The sequence below is a fragment of the Sus scrofa genome, chromosome 15 (assembly GCF_000003025.6).
Source record: "Sus scrofa isolate TJ Tabasco breed Duroc chromosome 15, Sscrofa11.1, whole genome shotgun sequence".
NCBI classification, from domain to species: domain Eukaryota; kingdom Metazoa; phylum Chordata; class Mammalia; order Artiodactyla; family Suidae; genus Sus; species Sus scrofa.
In genome coordinates, this window is record NC_010457.5 from 69093040 (window position 1) to 69116449 (window position 23410).

At 34.4% G+C, this 23410-nt stretch overlaps 1 protein-coding gene across 8 annotated transcripts in view; it reads right to left on the bottom strand.

Annotated features, from left to right (window-relative positions):
* KCNH7 (potassium voltage-gated channel subfamily H member 7) overlaps positions 1 to 23410 on the bottom strand; it is a 501689-nt gene that overhangs the window by 39584 nt on the left and 438695 nt on the right. For 7 of the 8 annotated variants that reach the window (XM_021075770.1, XM_021075768.1, XM_021075769.1 and 4 more), the window contains 2 exons: positions 21069 to 21268; positions 1208 to 1460 (listed from right to left, as the gene is read on the bottom strand). In XM_021075770.1, the coding sequence (XP_020931429.1) occupies positions 1208 to 1460; positions 21069 to 21268 (453 nt within the window). The remainder of the gene's footprint in view (positions 1 to 1207; positions 1461 to 21068; positions 21269 to 23410) is intronic. The other variant, XM_021075767.1, reaches the window with a different exon arrangement.

Here is a 23410-nt window from a genome sequence, read left to right on the forward strand (position 1 = left end):
ATAAGGCCAGAAGGCTTGTCACCTTCCTAAAGAAGTCAAGGCTGGCTGTAGGAAGATCAAGAATGCCATAAAGCATGATCCTTCCCTGGCAATATACCAGAGCAAACTGTCAAGGCCAAATCTGGTGAAAACCCCACTTTATTGTGTAACTGCTAAGTGATTTAGAATATATTTTTATTCTTGGCCTGCTTATTGAATTCTAAACCAAATTGTGCATCTTGTCAAATTTGAAAAAAAAAAAAACCTTTTTCAAAAGCTCTCATTATAATAAAATATTAAACTATATAAGAATCTCTCAAACATCTTCATTCATGCATTGGATCTTGTGCTATGCCTATTCTGGTTCTACACAGCAGTGAAGGAAACAGAGAATATCCTTGACATCAATAATCGAGTGAAAGGAACTCACTGAATTACATGTTCCATTATTTAAACTGAATCAGATTTAATCCGCAGGAAAAAAGAAGTGCGCATGCTCACCAACATTGGGGGTGGGTGGTCCCAAGGGGGTGAGAGAGGCTTAAACCTCTTGGCTCAGGGTTAGGAGAGAAGGATGGACCTCGTTTCTTTGTGCTCTCTTGTTCTTCCCCGTTGTTTTAATACTCCAAAGAAATCCTACAAGTCGACACTAACTAAATTTATTTTTGAAGAAGTGGATTGAATAGAGGGGCTTTCTTTTGCATTCAATCCAGTTTAAACTTATTACACATTTTAATCTTCTCACTACCTTTGTCCCTAGGTGTTAAATTCCTAGCTTTATATTACCTAGTTAAGGACTTATAATTCTGTTTGACGGGATACAGCAGGTAAAGTGCATGGCAATTTGATGAAATTCATCAAAATATAAACCCAGTTTAGGACAGGGCATTGGCACATGCTACCAAGTATGCTTACTACATATACATGGGCTCAAGCATGAATACAAGATGCTCTTACATGAACAGGAAAATGCTGAATATTTTCATACATTTGGCCTCAGATGCTTAAGTATCTGCCACGAATGGAAGCATTTACACAACAGAGCAAAAATGAGACAGTCAAGAAAACACTTTCCACAAGGTTAATTTGATTTCAATTGAATTTTAAATAAAGCTTTAAAATTACTCATCAAAGAGTACTCAGAAATAAATAGGAAAGTGCTCTTTTAAACTATGCATTACATTAGTTAATAACTGAATTTGTGACCATCCAATTCTAAAACACTCACCCAGAATAGCTACCACAATGTCATCTTTGAGGATTTCAATGGAGCCTCTGGATAAGAAATAAAGTGCAGTGAGGACATCCCCACAGTGAACCAGAGTGTCTCCTGGAGGTGCGTGGGTGGTCTTGAACTTCATTGCCAAAGCTCTAAGGCAACCTTTACTTGCCCCCCGAAAGGCTTTGCAGTTTTGCAGCAAAGTCTGGTTGAGATGTAGACAAATGTCAGCTTGTAAACATTCTGGGAAACCCTTTAGGACCTGAAGAAAAAAAATAAAGAGTTTCATACTACCAGCGCACAGGGTACCTCCGCCTGAAATTAAGTATATTTCTTGTTCACAGAACTGCAGGTGTAGTAACTGTCACACAGGAGTTCTTAAAATGCTTCTACCTCTACTATCTTAATGAATACTTGGTTTGCTAAACATGTCAGAATTTTAACTCATACACTTATTCTCTGAATTAACTGTGGGCATTCAGACTCAACCCTGTCTCATTTAATGCTGTCTCATTAAAACGTAATGCCTACAATAGTTTCACACTGCTTCTCATGTCCTGCATTATGTTATATAGAATCATACTGTGGACAGATATAATGCAATGTGACAATTAATAAGACATAACTAATGAAAGGTGGTACAACTAGAAAGACAACCTTTTGAAAGAATCTCAGTGCAATCTGGATTGCTATCTCTGGTGTAAATCATAGATATAATGAATAAAAATAATGATCCTGAAATAGCCATGGTATCTGTAAATGTTACATACCAGAGAATTCTCTTAGCCAACAATACCTGCAATACTTATGTTTCATATGCATATTATTAATACTAAATATTTTGATAAGCACTGAAAATAGAGAAAGGGAAGGAGAAGAACAAACATACTTTTAAAGTTTCATTCAATTTTCAGAAATGGAAATTGTGCCAGAATTTACAATGCATACGTAAAGCTTCTAATAGCTCTACTGTTCTGACAACCTATTTGGTGACTAATTTATAACTTGTAGGAAAGATTAAACAATATTTTGTGACAAGTGCTACTCAATTTTAACTGAATAAAATTTTACATTATTTTATAAAATTTTCAGCATAAATGGGTCAAATATACTCAACTCTTGCTTCTCTGTATGTGTCTTAACTATTTTGGGTGATAAATATATATATTTTAATTCTCATGTTGACTTTCCACTGTTGGTAAAAAAAATAGATCCATTTAAATATGCTTTGGAGTCGAGGGGGGAGGCATTATATAGTGCTTGATAATGTAGTTTTAGGATTTTTTTTGGGGGTGTGTGTGGTCAACTTTGTCCACTATGGCTAAAAGTAATAATAAATTATTTGTATAAATGATTCAAATGCATGTGGCCCACAGAGGAACTTCAAATTAGATCATTTTTCAAGTTAACTTGTAATTTTTACTATTTTAAATACTTTATCAAAACAACCACAAGGATACACATCTGCAGGACCACTGTGTGATGCAATTGGTCAGACTGGCTGTGATAAAATACAAAAGGGTCATTGAGGGACCTGAAATACAACAGCCATTGTTTCCAATCTTGGGTCAAGGGTGTTTTAGAAGAAAAGCCATAGAATATGACTTCTGGTCATGAATTTGTCACAGGTTGATGCTTGTGCAAGTCACTTCATCTATCTGTGTTTCTCTGCCAGAGAATAAGAGCCTTTGCAATACCAGAATTTGTCATGAGTTATCAATACATATAAAAGTGCCAATTGTAAGATACTTCTCATCTGGCTCCACACAGCTGTGGAAACTCAGACTTTTATCTTGAAGTCTCTGTATTGCCTGACTCAGACCCAAAAGAAATGAGCTCTCCTCTGAGTTCTTGGACACTCATCTGAAACCATTCCCCTTAACTGTAACTTTCAGGCTTCCCCTACATGACTGGACTCCTGTCAGATTTCCTACTTGGACTGGAAACCTCCCCTAGAAATGATAACTTGCTTAGTCTTTGCCCATTTTTGCCTTTGGGAGCTCGAGGCCCTTTCCCCACTCTTTACTGGGGTCATGGAAGCAACCCTCTAGGTTTCTGATCCTTCTGTCTAAACTATCACACTGAATTCTTTGACAAGGGATGCCAGGCTAGAGGCTGCCAGGCTAGGCTAGGTTTGGATACTGTTTTCAAAAATGGGACCACTTCGTAGTTCTCACTGTGGCACAGTGGGTAAAAGAAACAGACTGCAGCAGCTTGGGTCACTGCAGAGGCTCAGGTTCAGTTCCTGGCTTGGTGCACTAGGTTAAAGGATTCTGTGTTGCTGCAACTGAGGCATAGTTAGTAGCTGTGGCTTGGATTCAATCCCAAGCTTGGGAACTTCCGAATGCTGTGGCTGTGGTCATAAAAAAAAATGGGGCTTTATTTGGAGGTGCTATAGTAGGACTAAACCCAAGTTCTCTAGCTTCTTTGCATGATTTACGTTCCCTCCTTGAAGCCCACTTTTGTGATCTCTGTATAACTCTCAGCTGTCTCCATACAGATAAAAATATAAGGAGCCTTACATCAAGTAACAAATTAAATATGCCTATTTTTTCCTTAGGATTTGGCTGTAATATGGTACAAAAAGGCATTTCATATGTCACAAATGGGGAAGATATTGCTATCATTATAGTAGTTGGAATGAGAATACTGAGCTTAAATTAAACAGCTGCTATTTCCGTCATTTTCCTGAAGTTTCTCAGTTATACTTTCGGAATACAGCCTGTTTATAGAAGGAAAAATTATGCATGTATGTGCGTGTGTGTGCATGCTTTGAGTTGGAAGAAGATGAGATAGAGGTAGGGATTATTCACTTCTCTAGGTGTGATATGAGTTATGGAATCAGATAGGCAGGATCTAAAGTCCTAGTTCCATCCCTTACTATCTGTGACTTTGGTCAAGTCAATTAACTTTTCTTGAGATTCAGTTTCCTCTGTTGTAAAAATGATGTCTATCTCACAGGGTTGTGTGCACAATTAAATGTGATAATGAAAATGAATATAAATCCCATGCATTGTAGATATTCAATAGAAAGTTTACTTTCAACTTTTTCTGTTTTTTTTTCACATATATTTATTGTTCCTAAAGAACTGATATGTTCTTTCCAGCTAGAAATTGAAAAATATAGTCTCTTTGGTCTCTTTGGGAATAAAAAATTCACCACTAAATTTTGTGTTCCATTGCCTCAAGAGAGTTGAATTCTTAAGAATTCTTTTTGCTCTCATCTCTCTAACTTTTGTTTCCTGTTTATGACTTAAAGATTTTGGCTTACTTGCATGTAGGTTTTCACTGTGAGTTGTCTTAAATCCTTTTTGAAAGTAATCAGTTACTAAATTAATTTACAAATATGTTCTTGGAATTCCAATATTCCTGGAAGCATCCACAAAACCTTAAGGGCACTTGAGAAAGTTTTTCAACATCACTCTCTTCTCAAGTGTCCTTGTATATATGTTGCAGCTTCTAACATTCACCCTATTAGAAGTGACAGTCACGGAGAGAACGACTTCTCGTAGGGAGGACCATAAAGTTCCATGACAGGGGAAAGATGCACAATTGTTTGACAGGGGGAAGATGCACAATTCTTGGCCTGAAGGACTTATTTAGGACTTCTCCTGTGCTGCTAGCCCTTAACCGACTTTCTTAATTTTCTTAAGTCACTTACATAGATCATTCAGGTAAACTCAATAGAAGTTAAGATTTAGTGATTGAATCTCTTCTTTGCTCAGGGGTGTGGATGTCCTAAATAAGCTAGCAGCATTGGAATCCAGGTAAAAATCTCTAAATAAAGGGATTTTAAAAAGGGAGTTAGAAGAGAGGGAGCTGTATTGTAACAGTGGTAGAGGAACATTGAAAAGAATGGGGAGAAAGGGTAGGTTTAAGTGGCTATTTATCTAAGGTACACATTTTCCTTGGTCCCAGCCATGTTCCTATCCTTGCTTCCCAAGACCATCCCCCCCCCCTTTTTTTTTCCAGGCCTCGTTCCTCTGCTAATTTACCTGACTTGGAACTTCCTCATTTAGCACTCAAATATTGGCATTTTACCAGGCCTAGCAGATCTGGCTAAAACAGTATCTATGTCAAGTACACAAGCACAAACCAGGACACAAGTTGGTTTAGTGATTATTATAGTCATGTTGCTACACTCTACCCAACCTTCTTGTCTGTCAAGCTCTAGAGCTGCTGTGAGCATATATAACACCTTTCAATGTACTTCTGGAGCCGCTATTTCATGGAATTAGCCTGATTTCAAAGGCTAAGAAGCATCACCCAGAATCAGTTTCATGGCCTGTAGCTCGGAAGAGCAGCCTTTATTCTTTTAGCAAATATTCTTTAGCAAGTATTTTCTATACAGTAGGCACCATGCTAGGTTTAAGATCATAACAATGAATAAAACATATTCTCAAAATAGACCTCATCCTCAAGACTCTCAATGCCAAGATTAAAAAATATATATAAAAAATTTAAAAAAATTAAAAAAAAAAGGAGTTCTCGTTGTGGCTCAGTGGTTAATGAATCTGACTAGGAACCATGAGTTTGCAGGTTCGATCCCTGGCCTTGCTCAGTGGGTTAAGGATCCGGTGTTGCTGTGAGCTGTGGTGTAGGTCGCAGACATGGCTCGGATCCTGCGTTGCTATGGCTCTGGTGTAGGCTGGCAGCTGCAGCTCCAATTAGACCCCTAGCCTGGGAACCTCCACATGCCATGGGTGTGGTCCTAAAAAGACAAAAAAATAAAAAATATATAGGGTTAATCCGAATTTCCCACACTTTATTTTTCACAACAAATTTCAACATTTATAATGCATGTTTATAATATTAATGGTTGTTCAAAGAAACTCTCAGGGTATCAGTAAATTTAAAGTTCTAATATCACCTTCCTAAAGTTCCTGAAAGTTAAAGAAATTTTTTTCAAGGCTGATAAAAATTCCATGTCTTAATTATGATATAAAGTCACTTGAATATTTTATAAATGTAAGATTAATTTCCTTTTACTTGAATTTAGGTAGATAAAACTTTTTGGAACTCTCAAATTACATAAGACAAATGAGACAGTTGTTTTTTTAAGTGAATATAAAACACTTTCTGTGATTGTTAAAAGAATTCAACTCCATAGCTTAGCACTAGACTACTCAAAGTTTAGGAACATTCAAACAAGAACCACCCAATAACCAAAAAACAAGACGGAAGTATTAAGTCAAAGTAAAACTGAAGAAATTACACAAAGAGAGAGCAAAAATGGAAATAATTATTCCATAATGAGCATCTATAAAACATGATCAGATATTAATTTAGAAATATTCAACTTTACATTAAACTTTCCTCAAATGTATATATGCAGACGTACACCTAATGGCATAAATATTACAATATTCATATGAACAATTATGTAGTGCATGATTTCAAATTTTCTCTATATTGAGCAATGAGTACAAAAATTTGGAAATGAATGGATATGGAAATTAACATTGTTTGCAATTTCTGATTTGATATGTGTACTCATCAAAATGACATTAGTCTCATTAACTTTATAATGTTTAAATTTAAACCTATATATTTATGCTAATAAAAAATTATGCTGTCTATTTTATGTATTGGGGCCTAAAGGAAAAAGTTTAGTCCAGGTCTATGATAGATTACAATGAAAGAAATGTGTCCTGGGCTTAAGTCAGTAGAATCTGAGCAGAGGAATGTCCTAATTAATCAAGATTTTTATTTTGATATGACATCATTAATATCACCCTTCAAGGTGGGCCCTGCTTTATACTAAATTTTGCTCTGGGAATAGTTCTTTTATAGTCAAATTTCAAAGTAATCTTGTCTTTTCACAATAACTATATGTCTTATGGATAAGACAGTTCTTTTATAGTCAAATTTCAAAGTAATCTTGTCTTTTCACAATAACTATATGTCTTATGGATAAGACAGTCATAAACCCATGAGTCTCTCTAACCAGCTATTCAAGGCTTCCCTTTATTCCTATGATATGGTCTCCACACTCCTGGCCTCACCTCCATGAGATTTAAAAAAGAGGAGAGTTGTAAGGGAGAAATTCATTTCCTTATTTAACTTTTATTGGATGATGATAAATAAAGATTGCCAAATGATACTAAATATTCACAACACACTGAAAATAAACCCTATTATTCCTTCCTCAAATTTAAGTTACATAATTCAATGTTTTCTGTTTCCTAGCCTGGAGTGCAAAACTTTCTCTTTTGGTGGGTACACTTTCTAGGTTCTGTTGGAAGAGCATAAACAATTGAGTTTTTACCAAAAAAACCAAAACAAAACAACAACAACAAAACCAAACAAACCCCAAGCCCCTCCTTCCACAGTGTTTTGAACTCTTGTATTTGCTTTTGAAAAATCAAAATATGTTCTCTAGTAGATGCCCTCTATCCAGATAGAATTGGAAAACCGACCTATGTTGTAAGGAATGATTTTTGATTTTTTTACTTAGCATAGCTGCAGAGAGGAACATTCCTAAAAGGAGGCTGAGGAACATTCCTAAAAGGAGGCTGAAAAGGGTACATTGAGAAAGAGTCTAAATGTGGCAAACGGTTTCTCTAAACAGAAAATTAATCATACGAACAACTTTGGTAACTGTGATAACTGACATTAGGACATTTTCTGGGGAAATTCTTTGGGTTATTAAATGTACTTTAATCTTGACAAGTTAGGATTAATCAAAACACAAATTAACACCTCTATAGAACACTAAACCTCAAGCATGATTATCAGATAGATTTTGCAAGCAATATATCAAATCTTAAACCTCTGCCCTAGACTACAGTCTTAATATTTTATAGCATTTTCTGATTCTAATAAAATTATTACTTGCCATGTAGCCATTTGAGATTTGATAAATCTTTACCACTTATAAGAAACTGAACCTTGCTTTTGTTGTTTCTAGAAGCTAATGTTCTTCCTTAATGGATTCCATAATTTTGAGGTAATCCAAGATCATATTATTTCTATGGTTGTGGTTTATCATTAAGGGATAGGAAGCACATATTTATCAAGTTTTCTTGGTGATTATATAATTAACCACTGATCAAGACAGGTAGATTCTTTTGGTAGTTTTAAAATATAAAAAGATACAGCCCTAGTCTAAAGCTCAAATTGCTTTTTCATTTTCTTATTTCACTTTCACGTGGCTGATGAGAATTGATTTATTTATTGTTTTATTGCATAAGGTCATCATATCTGTCCAGATTCCTAGCAAAGCAGGGTATTGTAGGATCATGACTAAGGGTTTTTATAAGCCTTGGGAAAATTAACTAAAATTAACTAATTTTCTGCATGCAACCTGTCAACATACATCATATGGGTATATTATTTAGGAAAAACATATACGAGCAGAACAAAAACTTGCTGCACAAGGACATAGAAAACAATGTCATAAATTCTGAACCAGTTTTGGTACAAGTAAAGTTCCTTGAAAAATGGAACAGAGTCCTCCATTCTGCATCTTCTCCTTCCCTCTCCTGAAGTTCCCACCCCTAGTTAACAGCATAACTATGAGATGTTCCTTTGCTTTCAGAACATACTCAGACTTTATCCTGACCCCAATTGAGTTAGGGCCAAAGATGAGCTGGAGTGAGGTGATCGTGTGTAAGGAGAGGAGATTTATTACTTTTACATACATGTTCTTGCTACTCCGCCTCAGGAGTTCTGCTAAATCAGCAAAAGCTTGACTTAAAAAGGTGCACCAGGGGAGTACCTTTTGGCTCAGCGAGTTAAGGATCCCGTATTGTTGCTGTAGCGGCTCAGGTCACTGCTGTGGCGCAGGTTCCATCCCTGGCCTGGGAACATGCCGTGGGTGCCGCCAAAAAAAGGTAAAGGGGGTGCATCAGGATTTCTGAAAAAAGGCCTCAAGGGGAAACCTTATTACTCACTAGGATTTTTAAAGATAACAGGAGGGATTTCCCTCAACCTCCCAATTACTTGAGAGAGGGGTTAAGGAAGGAATGCACAGAATGTAACTACAGTGGAGTCTATGGGATGTTTTGCAAATACTTCTTTCTCAATGAATTGATAGTACGTGACCTGAGCTTGCTTACAAAGTGAGGAAAAGGAAGTACAATCTGCCAGGTGATGAAAAGAGTGAGGTAAGTACCACTTTGCACTTGGGATACCATTTTGAACTTGAATCTAGTTTTATGTTTCAGAAAAATTTCTCATGTATAGCATTTTAGAATCAAATCTTTTGTTTATCAATTTTATATAAGGAATATATATTGATGATCCCATCATTTTTCATATGTGAAAGCCTAGGTATAAATGCTTTAAGGGATTTTATTTTTGGAAGAACTAAGACTCTAAACAGTCCAGGATTCCTTTAACTATTTTGACTTGCCATGGCTGTTCATCAATTGAATTTCTAAAGTTGAAATAAAGTTTTGTGTTTACTTTACAAATAAAATTTTGTATTTACTTTACAAATAAAGTTTTGTATTTCTGGTAAAATACAAAATGTTTCCTGTTCATTTTACTTATTGTTTTATCAATAAGTAACACAGAATAGAAATGTACCATAAATGCCATTTTCATTTTGTACGAGTTAGGGTATTTGTTCCTCAGATTTAGGCTAGACAACAATTCAATTGCTTTCTAGAAAAACTGATGGTTGTATTATACAACTTTTTTTCAAAATATCAGAAGCTCTCAAAATAGTAGAAATTTACTTCTTCTACCCATGAGAATCCCCTTCTGTAAAATGTATTTCTTTTTACTTTACATTCTGAATATTCCATACACATTTCATTTTATACCAATTGAGTTTCAAACCAACTGTGTATGTTCTGAAACCTTTTTATGTCATCTGTACTTGTTTGTGGAAATATATAATTTAATTGTATTGCACAGAAGAAAAGGAAATAAATATGAGAAAAGATAGAGCAGGGTTTCCACATCTCAATGAAAAGAAAGCTAAATATTTTGGAAAAACCTTTATAAAGGTGAGTTATTTTTAAAAAATGTAATCATAAATTGCTTAAACATTTATATGAGTATAAAAGTTATATAGTCCATTAGCTCTGACTATAATCCAAAAATAAGAAAAACTTATTAAAAAGTGTCTAAAAAATCAGAAGTACATGAAAATTAAGATCCACACTCTATGATAACATTTGGATCAAAAAAGAAATCATTCAGAAAGCAATAAAAGGGGAACATTTCATATCAAAACCCATGGAAAACAGAAAACCATGCATTTAAAGGAAAATGTATAATCTTAATGTCTTGGTTATTACAGAAGGAAAGAGTCTTGGCTATTACAGAAGGAAAGACTCAAACAATAAAACACCTTAATACAAATGTTAAAATAATAGGAAAAGCCAATGTAATAAACAAAACAGGGCAATAAAGGCAAATTATGAAAATGAAAAGTAGCAAGAATAAATTAATCCAAAGGCTAGCTCCTTGAAAAAATGCAATGAAATATATGAATCTTTAGAAAGCCTGTTAAAAAGAAGAAAATACACAAACTTAGGAATGAGAAGACAGATGTACTTGCTATATAGAAAAGACTGAGTACCTGAGTTAAAAGAGAATCCTAGATGCAAGTTTGTAACAACTTTGAAAACCTAGATGAAATGGATAAGTTCTTCACAAAATATAAATTACTAATATTGATGAGGAACGAAATATAGTAAATGATTACCACAGTAGAGTTGGGATGGCAATGGTGATTAAAGATCTACTATTAAAACTACCAGGACCACATGGTTCAACAGATGATTGCTTTCTAACATTTAAAGAGCTTACAACTATAGCCAATATCACTATAAAACAGATGCAAAATTCTAAGTAATTTGCTAGCCAAAAAATCAACAAAGTATTAAAAACTCTATAACCAAGTATGATTTATTTCAGGAAGGCAAGGTATTTTTAAAGTATTAGTTTTAATGGTAAAGCTGTTTTTATGAAGTCAGCTATTACTATTCAAAGGTTGTTTTGAAGAATCTAATGAATAATTAAGAAAATAAATAGTAGTTTTAAAAAAGAAGATGCATTTTTCTCCCCCACCTATTTTTTTGCTGATATGATTGTATACTTAGAACATTTAAGAGTAAATCCTCAAGGAAACCCTCCAAAACCTACCCAAACGAAGTTAAAACAAAGTAAAGACAAAGTCCAGTGAGAATGAGGCAGATAATTTAAGCTGGTTATAAAGAAGATAAATAGGTTAACTACATACTACTTATAAGCAGGTAAAAATGGAAATGTGTAATATACTTTATTTGTTTGACTGAGCTATACAAATTTAAAAGAATTACAACATTGGTAAGAATTTCTAAGAACAAATTTATAAAATCTTATTGAAGATTTAATTTTTTGAAGTCTAAATCAGTGGCTGTCAATTCTGGCTACATGTTGGTATAGACATAAAAATATTGATGCCCTGACTTAGCTATAAGCAATTCTGGTTTAATTGTAGGGTGGGTGTGAATCAATAAAATTTAACGTATTTCAGATGACTTTAATGTGTAGCAAATATAAGAACAATACTTTGCTGTACAGCAGAAATTGACAGAACATTGTAAATTGACTAATAGAAAAAACAAAAGTCTTACATAAAAAATCCTTCAAAAAAAGAAATTAATACTGAAATGTCAATATTATCTAAAGGTTAACATAAAATTCATAGAAAGGAAAATGTTAGTAATAGGCTAACAAGCCATCTTCTATCTTTTTTGAAGAATACTTGGGAAAAAAAGTGACCAGCTAATGACAAACATTGGTGACCCACCCTGGGCTAGCACACTATGAGTGTGGAGCAGTTTCTATCTATGCATTGTTTTCAAAAGGATGTATTGTGTTTAAATTGCTATGGTAAACAAACATTTCATCAATAGATTTATAGGACATAACTTTATGGAAAATGTCATGTAAGTTATGAAACTTCTAGACTATAAAATGTGGATGTTTAATCACCAAAACCATTTCATTCTGCTTAAGCGTTATGTCATCACATACATGGTTTAGGGACCTCCACATGTTAGATCTGAGAAAGAACACATCCTAATATGCAAAGAAGCATCTCTATGCTTTGCTTATGCCTTGTGATTACATATATTCTTGAAATTATTAATTTTGATATTGGTTATAAGTTCTTATTTTTGTGAGTCAGATTTGACAATGTGATTTTTGGATTATTTCAAAAGCCCAATATGGTGTTTGTTGTAACTGAATACACATAGTCATATATTTATATGGAAGAATAAAATACTCTCAAATGTTCCCCAAGTAAGAAAAACGAGATTAGTAAGAGCTGACCTACCTTGTCAGATATTAAAGTATAGCATAAAGCCACTAAATATAAAGTATTATTATATTGCCTTGGGTATAGGAATGGACAAATAGAACCAATTTGAGAGTAAAGATATGTATCCCAATTATACCTGATAATTTAATGTATAAAGCAGGTGGTGTTTAAAATCAATAGAAAAAGAATGAATTATTTAAATTCTACTAGTTTTATCATCTACTTATGTGAAGAAAATAATTTACAAAAACTACATTTCAAACAGATTATGGGTATTTTTTTCCTAATCATATATCAAAACTTAAAATCTAAGAAATCCATTGGTTTAGTGGGCTCTTTGTAAAACAAGACAGGATCTCTGAACCATATTAGAAAAGTTGACTAATTGGACCATGTTAAAAGACAAAATTTTAAAATCCAAAAGATATCCTAAACAAAACTAGCATACTGAAAAGAAATTAGAACAAACTGCAATATAGGTGACAGATAAAGTATCAATGTCAATAAATTACAAAGAGTTCTTAAAAAATAAGAGTCAACTCAAAACTCTGCAAAAAGTATTGTGAATAGGTAATTCATAGAAGAAACATCTTGATTAACCATTCTTAATGTATTATAATGCTCTGACCTCAGTGCTGGTGTTACCAACTGTTAGATATTAACAATAGCTCATGAATAACATAGGTAAAATTAGAGTTAGAATCTGGGAAAAAGCACCTGTCTTAGAAAACACTACTAAGGCCCTATTTTGTCAGCATCCACACATTGTAACTCATAGTCAAAACCAGATAATGGCTAGACATGAACCTCTATGATACATGTCCAATTATTATACCTACGTGGAGTATCTCGGCTTTCTCTCCCACTATGGTAGGTGTTTCCAACTACTGATATGTTTCAGGTCTGTGTGTATTGTAGAGCATTCTGATCTAAGAAATTAACCAGTAGGGTGGGAAAAATGATCTACAATGTATATGTAAATGATTTGGCATAGCTCCCGAGTGTTAAAGTGCTGGACCCCAAATGGCGGGGTCTAAATTGAGTATAAAGTTTTGCTAAGGGGAGCCAACTTGACTAATAGGAGCCCAAGATACAAACTAAAGAAAACTTCTTTAGGACTATTTGGAATGAAAGAGGCATGATTATATATTTTTTCTATCCACACTTATCTCTGTGGATAGCAGTATGTCTAAACCAAGAAAAACAATGAAAATACATGTAATTTTCCTGAGTCTTCTGCCTTAAGACTATGTGTCCAGTGGGTTAAATGAACTATTTGTGCTTAATTTCACCTTTAAAAATAATTTTTAAAATCTGGTATATTGGGTGGAACTTTACATATTCATTTTCAATATAAATTCTTAGGCTATTGGTACAGAAAATTCTTCCACTAAAGCAAATATTAGATTTTATTTTGAGAGAAACTGTGGATTGTTTGATTACACTAGGTTTGATAAGTACTGAGTTCCTGTAACACTTGAATTTAGTGGATTTTTTTCTTTTTGGCTTTTTTTTAGGGCTGCACCTGCAGCATATGGAGATTCCCAGACTAGGGGTTGAATTGGAGCTGCAGCTATCAGCCTATACCACAGCCACAGCAATGCCAGATCCAAACCATGTCTGTGACCTACACCAAAGCTCTTGGCAATGCCAGATCCTTAACCCACTGAGCAAGGCCAGGGATCAAACCTGCGTCTTCATGGATGCCAGTCAGATTCATTTCCTCTGAGCTAGGACAGAACTCCAAATTTAGTGGATTTAAAGTCGTATTTCTAAAGAGTATTTTAAAAGTGAACTTTGATGTCTCTCTTATTACTGGCTAAATCTATGTTGAATATTAGGTAATTCTAAACTGAATATAGCTTGAATTACTCCTGTGCTCTTACTCTTCCAAAGAAAGTATTTGAAAACATTACAATTTTTCAGCATGAGAAATTGCACTTGAGTGCTGTTTGAATAGCACCATGATTTTTAAAAGTTAAAAAACAATTTGAGACATCACTTCCACATTCCTGCTACTGTAAGAGGAACATTATTAACAAATGGAGAAATCAAAGCATAGAAGTGTATTCACTGCCTCAGTGTGGTATTTCTGCAATGACTGTTTTTCATGTGTAAAGCCTTAGGCCATGCTGTCTTATTTCTCTTGACTTAGAATCTGCTAAATATCAGATGCCACTGTTGATGAACTTGCTTTGCAGCATGGGGCCAGAGGTAAATAAGTCTTTCTTGATGATGCTTGGAGACCAGGATGAAATGACCATTATCATTTGTGAAACATGATTGGGCACATACCATTTGTAATCTGAAAATACCAGATGCCTGTCTTTAGTTTGATATTGTTCATGTCAGGGGGCTCCAGATGGTATTTATTGTGCTCTATGGCATTTTTGAGACTTTAGGATAAACAGCCTTGGTGAAAAATAGGAAGGATGTGACTCGCCCTTTCTTAAGCACCTGTTGTTTAGGCGCTAGCGAAAAAGTAGGCAAGTATGTGTCCTAATGAGATTTTTTGCTAGTGCAAATTTTTTTTCCTTTTTTTTTTTTTTTTTTTTTTTTTTTTTTTTTGCTTTTTAGGGCCGCACCTGCTGCATATGAAGGTTCCCAGGCTAAGGGTCAAATTTACAGCTGCCGGCCTATGCCACAGCCACAGCAACGCCAGATCCAAGCCACATCTGTGACCTACACCACAGCTCACAGTTAACACTGGATCCTTAACCCACTGAGTGAGGCCAGTGATTGAACCTACGTCCTCATGGATACTAGTTGGATTCCTTTCTGCTCCTGTACCACAAGGGGAATTCCATTGCTAGTGCAAAATTTTACTGTCTATCCTGATTTTGCAGAGGTAGGCAATTCCTGTCAACTAATCAGCATGGAGATGAAAACATCTTTTTTTTTTTTTTTTTTGTCTTTTTGTCTTTTTTGTTGTTGTTGTTGTTGTTGTTGCTATTTCTTGGGCCGCTCCCGCGGCATATGGAGGTTCCCAGGCTAGGGGTTGAATGGGAGCTGTAGCCACCGGCCTACGCCAGAGCCACAGCAACACGGGATCCGAGCCGCATCAGCAACCTACACCACAGCTCACGGCAACACCGGATCGTTAACCCACTGAGCAAGGGCAGGGACCGAACCCGCAACCTCATGGTTCCTAGTCGGATTCGTTAACCACTGCGCCACGGGAACTCCGAAAACATCTTTTAAAGTACAATGTAGATGGCTATTACTTTAAATCCACTCCTAAATTATAACTAAGTATTTCTTTACAGAAAACTAAAAGATGTCATCAATCCTAAGGGTCATTAACTTTTGTGTGTGGTGTGTGGTGTGGCTCATGGCAATGCCAATTCCTTAACACACTGAGCGAGGCCAGGGATCTAACCCACATCCTCATATGGGGTTCGTATCCAGCTGTGCCACAGCAGGAACTCCCAGGTCATTATGTTTTAAATGCAGATTTTTGCTAATCTCCATGCTCTCCTTCTAAGTGTGTGGATTTACTTGTTAGGTCCTTTGGACCTAAGTATAGATAAAGGGCATATGCCTTTCAAATTAAGCAAAATTTGTAAGGCTTTCTGTACCTTGACTGGTAATTTTGAACTGATGATTTTTGCTAAGGTATCACTGATCAAATAAAAAATAGCAATCTAAATTGTAGGATCACCTATGCAAAAACTGTATTATGCTGTTCTGTTGATATCTTTACATATGAGAGCTTTTACTTTCTGAAGGATTTTTAGAAACAGTGTCCTTGCCCAGCAGAGGGGTAGTCATACTCAAAGTCCACAATATTTGAAATCCTTTTATTGTAGCTCTATGATGAACCAGTTAAAGGTTTTTCACTGACTGTATTTATCAATTTCACTATATGAAGGATCATTAGGAAAAGGTAAAGAAGGATAAAAATATGGTGGAGACAAGTTCTTTTGTAAATTTTATCTTCTATTCCTATGGGGTTTAATGTCACAAGGATTATTTTATCTGAGTTGCTGAACTGGACATAACTGCAAGAGCTCAAAATTACATTTCACTACGGTGTATCAAAACAGGACACGAGTGGAGTATATCTGAATGTGAAGGTCTGGCATGGATGGAATTATTTAAATAAATGTAGAGAATGGGAGCAACAAAGGTTTTGATGGAGTAGAGCCAGAATGTAGATGCAGTTTAGTGTTAGTAGTTACTAGTTAATAGACTGCAGTTAGTAGTAGTAGTAAGCAGTTAGTAGTAGTAGTTAAGGTCAGCAGTTAGAGGTAACAGATAATAGAGGAGCCGGAAAAGAATAAAGGAAGGAAAGGAAATCAGATTGCTCTTTAGAAATCACATCAGCTCCCAGAAGTAAGAATTTCTATTAAACAATATGTCATTCTTCATTATTTTCTGTTCCATTTTGATTGACTTTGCTTGTCAGGTCCATTGCAGGTGTATGTTTTGTCACTCAGAGTCCCACTGTGATTCTGTGCAATTTTAGCCTACTAGGTTGACTCAATTAAAATCTCTAAAAATTGTCCCTTGTTCAACTTTTCTCCTATCATAAACCTCCACCTTCTGAGGAATTAATCTCTGCTTGACTAAGGAGCCTGAGCCATATGGTACAAGTGTCACTGAGTCTTCTCCTTTATTCCTCCTTTAAAGCCAATGCCTTTACTGTTTTTCTTTTCTTTCCTGCCTGTCTTTAAGAAAACCTTGCCTATATGCTCAGCTGAAGGTTCTATTCTAGGTTCTTATTCCAACTTCTTTCTATATCTGTTTCTCAAAATTTTCTCCATTAATGTTCCAGGCTAAAAAAAATACTCAGTTGTTTCCCTTTCTTCCAAAAATAAATTTTACAAAGTTGTTTCTGGATAACCTGCTTTAATTCTGCCTTGGATGTCTGAAATATATGCCTCTACTCCTATCCTTATCTTTACCTGAAATGGTCCCCTTGAATTCTCTGCCATCCACAATTCTACCACTCAGTTCAGTGGTTTTGGAATAATACTCTGCCAGAGCAGATGTTCCATAAGGGAGACTCAGAGAGAGCAAGAGAATGGATAGCAGATATGTTAGAATCTCCATCTTCAAGTAGAAAAACTCCCGTAATAATTGTTTTACACATTTAGCAAGTGCAAGTTTGGTGCTTTAGAAATACTTGAAAATGACATGCTATTGAAATTTCAGAGAGGTTAAGTGACTTGTCCAAGATTAGTGGCATATTAAAATCTTGTACTTGGGTCTTCTAAATTCATATTCCATATTTTTTCCTATTATTCAGGCATTACCGGGGGACATTTTTAGGTAAGGAATAAAATTTTTCATTAAAAGTTCATACAAGCTTTTCTTCCATGCAAATATAATTTTAAATTCTGGAGTGGTTTCTGTCATAAATGATTTATTTCTCTTCAACTAGAATGATGTATAGACCATGGTTACTGGTGCCCTTATATATCCAAGCCATACTCCTTGTGTGATGTGAGGAAACTTGAGTCTAAAATGACACGGAAAGTGGTTTTCAGTTTTTGGCAATAGTGCAACTAAAATCTATATTGGATAATGACTAAAAATATCAGTTTGGGCTATAAGACAGCTTTGATTTGGGGAAATTTGTTGAGATGTCTTCAATCCTAACCTGAGAAAGTATTGCAGAAGGGAATGGATTTTCCAAACTTGACCAATGGACATTTTTGAGCTAATTTTTACTATACCTAAGCTTGACATCATACAAAAAAGAACACCCTCCTTTCACTAGCTTCATTATTCTGACCCCTTTCCTTTTGCAATCTGAACCATTTGGTTCATCTGAGAAGGAGCCCATAAGTGTTCGCTTTTGCTTTTGGAATATTCTGGCAATAGCTATTTCACAAAAAGCAAAAGACATAGGAAATAAGGAATATGGCTACATGTTTTAGATCAATTCTTTCCTATATTTTTGTGATCTATCAAGGAATCAAATGTTTTGGGCTATGAAAAATAATTGTTAGTCAATTAACAGAGTGTGACTGAATATCTTATACTTCATTTGGACATGGTTGAACAGCAAAAATGACCTGAAATGTTTCATGAAAAATTATATCTAAGGTTATACTTAAATGAAATACATGGAATGCTGATGTAAAATACAACAGTTTTGATGTGCTTTTATGTATCACAATACATAAATTTAAATCACTTTAAATTGCTATTAAATTAAATCTAGTTAACAATAAACAAGACACAAGGATTTTAACAATGTGGTGTTAGAGGTAAAAAAAATCCACTTAGATTTTTTTTAACCTCTCAATAGTCTTAAGAACTTTCTTTTGTACATTGTGCTTAATTAGCAAGCATCTTCCATTTGCTGAGTTTTCAGAATTATCTTGCACTTTGATTTTTTTACTCACATTGTAGTCACAGATGAGAAATGTAGACACTGTGTACAAACAAGAAGTTCGTGCAAAGTCAAGCTCTCAAAACCACATGCAAGACTCAGTGGCACATGGTTTAGAGCTCACACACTCCAGGATCGTGTAACAGGCATGCCAATGAGAGGAAAGAAAAGCATCTACATCATGAAAATAGAGGATGATAAAGAAGAATGACAATTTCTTTATGACAATTATCTAATGCAAACCGTATACCCATAACCTTTACCACAGTGGAGGAAGGGGCAGATAAATGACTTTTTGTAGGGAGGGGGAAATTGTATATAAATATTATTAGAGGTCAAGTCATTGTTAAAGATTTCTATTCTGTACTTGTCCTCTTCCAGGTTATCTTCCCAAGTTTCTTGCTTTGTATTTCCTCTGCTACATCATGCAAAAAAGATCAGAACTAACATTGGAAATAATTTAACAAGCTCTAAACCTGACAGATAACAAGGGTGTTCTCCACAATTTACACGAGAATTAAATTGGATATAAATACCTCCTGTTCTTACCGGTGGGTGTTGTTTTTCCATGTATTAAGGTGTGAAGCAGACAGGAAAGAGATAAATCTTTCATAAGTACATTGTAAATAGGCAAGTGGTATATAAACCATATTCATAGGTAATAGAGTCAAACAATGAAAGGTAAATAGTTTTCACAAATTAGACTTCATCACAAAAAAATGTCACAAAACTAGAGTTATATGGAGAGGGGAAGTAAAATAAATAATTGTTTTCCTACTGTTATTGAAATAATCTGGCAGTATGGAACAACAAAATTGAGTGACATGTGTTTTGATTTAAAATTCTTGACACTGCTTCAGCCAACCCAGCATTAGAGAATCCCCAATCATTTCTGAATGCTGATATATTCATTGAATAATAATATGGATAAAAATATATAAAAGTGACAAATTTGTACGTGCTTTCTTGTGAAATTACAGTGTTACCTTGGTGAGATCAATTTAGCAAATGAATTTTCACAAGTAACTTTGGAATAATTAGAAATAATTCGTGGAATTCACTTATGGCTTTGTATGAAATGTGCTGACTGATTAGCTTTTCAAAATAAAATTTTTATAATGGCATGCCCTTAATTCTTAAATAAAACATGCACAGCTATGATGAAGTTATCTTATATAAATATATCTTTCAACTGGGCAATATTTGCAATGCTCTCAGCACCCTGACTGCTAATTTTGAAACTTTGGGGTTTTTTTTTTTTGTTGTTGTTAGGGTATTACTGGTCAAATAAAAAATGTCAATCAAAACTTCATTGGTTTACTTATGCAAAAATTATATTATGCTGTTGATGTAATTAAATGTGAATGATTTTATTTTCTGAAGAATTCTTAGAAATAGGATCCTTGCTCAATAAAGGAGTAGCTAGATGGGAGGGCACCATCATTTTAACCTTTTTAAAATAGTTCTCTGATATGCTATAGAATTTATAATTATCATATAATTTACCTTTAGTTATCAATCTCTATAACCAAGTACCTAGGTCAAAAGTTTGTATGTAATTCTCCTAATAATAAAAGGAGCTCTTTGGACCATATTAATATTATTAGTTGTACTGATTTTTGAGCATTGATAGAGGAGGGAAGGGATATGAAAAGTGATTGATGATGTTGAATTTGCTTAAGAATTATGAAGGATTCCATATTTCCCCCTTGAAAGGAAAGATTCATTAAATTAGGTACAGTAAAAGGGCACAAAGTTAATTGATTAAAATATGGAAAAACTGTCCTTAACAGAAACATGAAACTTCTTGTCTGTGACATACTTAAGCTCCTTAACTTCTCCCACAAATCCTCAAAATCCTCTATTTTTTAAAATATTTCTGTTTGGGGGCATTATAGTTATTATTGTTTACTTGTAATATCTTAATGTACATGGGTCCACCTAGTTTTGGGGGAGCTAGCCAGCTAGGCCAGCCTGTCTCGACTTAGCAATGCTCTTTCTAACCAGAAGTGGGCGCTCTACTACACACAGTTATATCAGTTTGCATCATGTTATAATGCCTTTGCCACACAATATAACTAGATATAGCACCATGCAATGCCATGAATTGAGAATGAGAGACTATCTCCAGGGGAGAAAAATAAACATTTGAGAGAGGAAAACAAAAGCAAGGGGTTCAAAGCTGGTGAGACTGGCTTTTCCATTTTGGCTGTAGCTATAATGCCTGAGGGGCTCCAGTTTTGGAAAACAGAAATACATACCATGTTCATGTCAATGCCATTGGTGTAAGTCCATGCATGCTGGAAATATTCTTCAAGCCGTTGCCTCAGAGGGTTGGGGATTTGGTGAAAGCGAATGAACTCTTTTACTCGCAGCATCTGCATGTGGTACCTGGCAGTTCCCGAGTACAGTCTTTGGATAATTGCAGATACGTTCCCGAAAATGCTTGCATACATTAGTGCTGGATTGAATAAAAAACAAAGTTATGGGGGAAAGGCTGCACTTGGGGATATTATATCTTGTCAGAACCTCAAATATGTAGGTTTTTTAAAAATCTCAATCCATTTGTAGGTTTTACTACTGGCCCTTGGGAAATAAAGAAGTTAAGTCAATACTATTGTAAAATTTATAATTCTGATGATAAATCTGGGAAGGGAAAATATTTAAATTCACTGTGAGTTCTAAAGTAAAAATTCAGACTGTTTACAAGATCAACCTAGACTACTGACTAGAGATAAAATGCATTTAGAATAAACATTTTGTTTGTAATGTAATATAAATGTATGTCATGGGGTTACCACAGGTTTATTTTCTGGAAATGGAGTTAAAATGTTAATTTTTAATTTTTAAATTTTTAAATTTTAATCTCTGCCTCAGCCTCAAACCAAACCTTTTAATATTAAAAATCTACCATAAATTTTAAGATTATTTAGAATATTTTGAGCTTGCTAAGGTATAATAAATTGTTTTAAGGAACTCATAGTTTCCTTAGAATGTTTATTTATATATAATTTTTAATCTATTAAAATTCATTTTTACAGTGTTTGTACATGAGAAACAGATATCTCTGGCTTAGACTATAAGGATATGGTTTTATTTTTTGTAGGGAAAAATAGATTACCTCTTTGTTCTTTCATCTATGGGAAGAAACAAACATATTCAATAGCTAGAATGATCTTTTTATTACTTCCTAGGCTAAATAGTTTTCATTTAACATAAGCTTTTAAAGTATCTTCTCTTTGTCTTTATATTTGTATTCAGTTTCTAATAATTCTTTAAAAATGCTACATTCTGTACAGAGAGTTGCATCATAATACATGGTCTATATCAGCATTTGGTTATGTGTTAGAAACTTAAAGAGGAGGTAACACATGTTTAAGGCACTGGAACGCAATGTACCAAGAAGGTGGGAAAAAAAACCCCAAACATCTTGAAGTGTCTGATTCAACTATATTCAATCAATGCATTTTTTCCCCAACATGTTTTTATTACCTATTTTTAAATCATTACCTATTTTTAAAATAGATTTTGGCTAGATTTAGTATGTGTTTTTTTTAAATGACTTATTTTCTTGGTCATTTGCTTTCTTTTCCATCTTATCTTTGTCTCTTGGTTAGCACAGTCCTTGTTTAGCACAGATGACCCAAATAAGGGAATATCCCAGAGAAAGGGGTGGCCCTTTATTTTCACCTATATAAAGGGATGAAAATTGGGGAGATCTATAGTGAGGCTGAATTGGGATCTGTGAAAGACAGTAATTCTCATTAATATAGACAAGCTGTTTATGTTGTATCTGCTATAGAAGAATAAACTTTGGGCCTAATTTGAGTGAATGAATAGTTAAGAAGTGAGTTGGAAATACTTGCCTGAAACTGATTTCTGTGACTCAAGGAGATTAATGTGAAAAAATATGTTTTACTCTGCCTAATTTTAGTGTTGGAAATATTTATGCTTCCTGTTATATGTCCAAAGTACTTTTCATGTTCTCAGGAAATAGTTTAGTTAGTGCAGCTTAAGTTCACTTGATTTAATCAGCAGGCACATAATCAATGCTAGTTAGTTTTACTTAACCACATAAGTACTTGAAGAAGAGTCCAGAGAAAACATTATTATCTTAGTTTTAATAAATACTGTGGTTTTATCTCTATATTGTCATAAAAATGAACCAAATAGTTTGGATCATAAACAGGTATTTCCAGTTATTGACAAGAGGAAAAATCTAGATAGGTACATAGTTGAATATATGAATAGCATACATTTCTCTAAGGAAATTCTATGCTGATGGCTTTTTAAACTATAATGAAGGCATACATTTTTTTTCCTGTTTTTTTAAAGAAGCAAATGGAGCTAAAGGTAGTACGCAAGAGAGAAGCACAAAATCATTATATTCTGTACACATTCTTTAGTTAATTAATAAACTGACATAAAATATGAGTCAAAAACAAATAGGCAGATTATATAGGCATTTCTCTCCTCAACTCAGTATTTTGTTTAGTCTTCCTTAATAGGAAATTCTTCCTTCATCAGAAAGGTTTGCTTTAGGTTTAGGTATTATGAAAAATAAAACAGGTATAATTTAAAATCTCAACATGCCACACTCAAA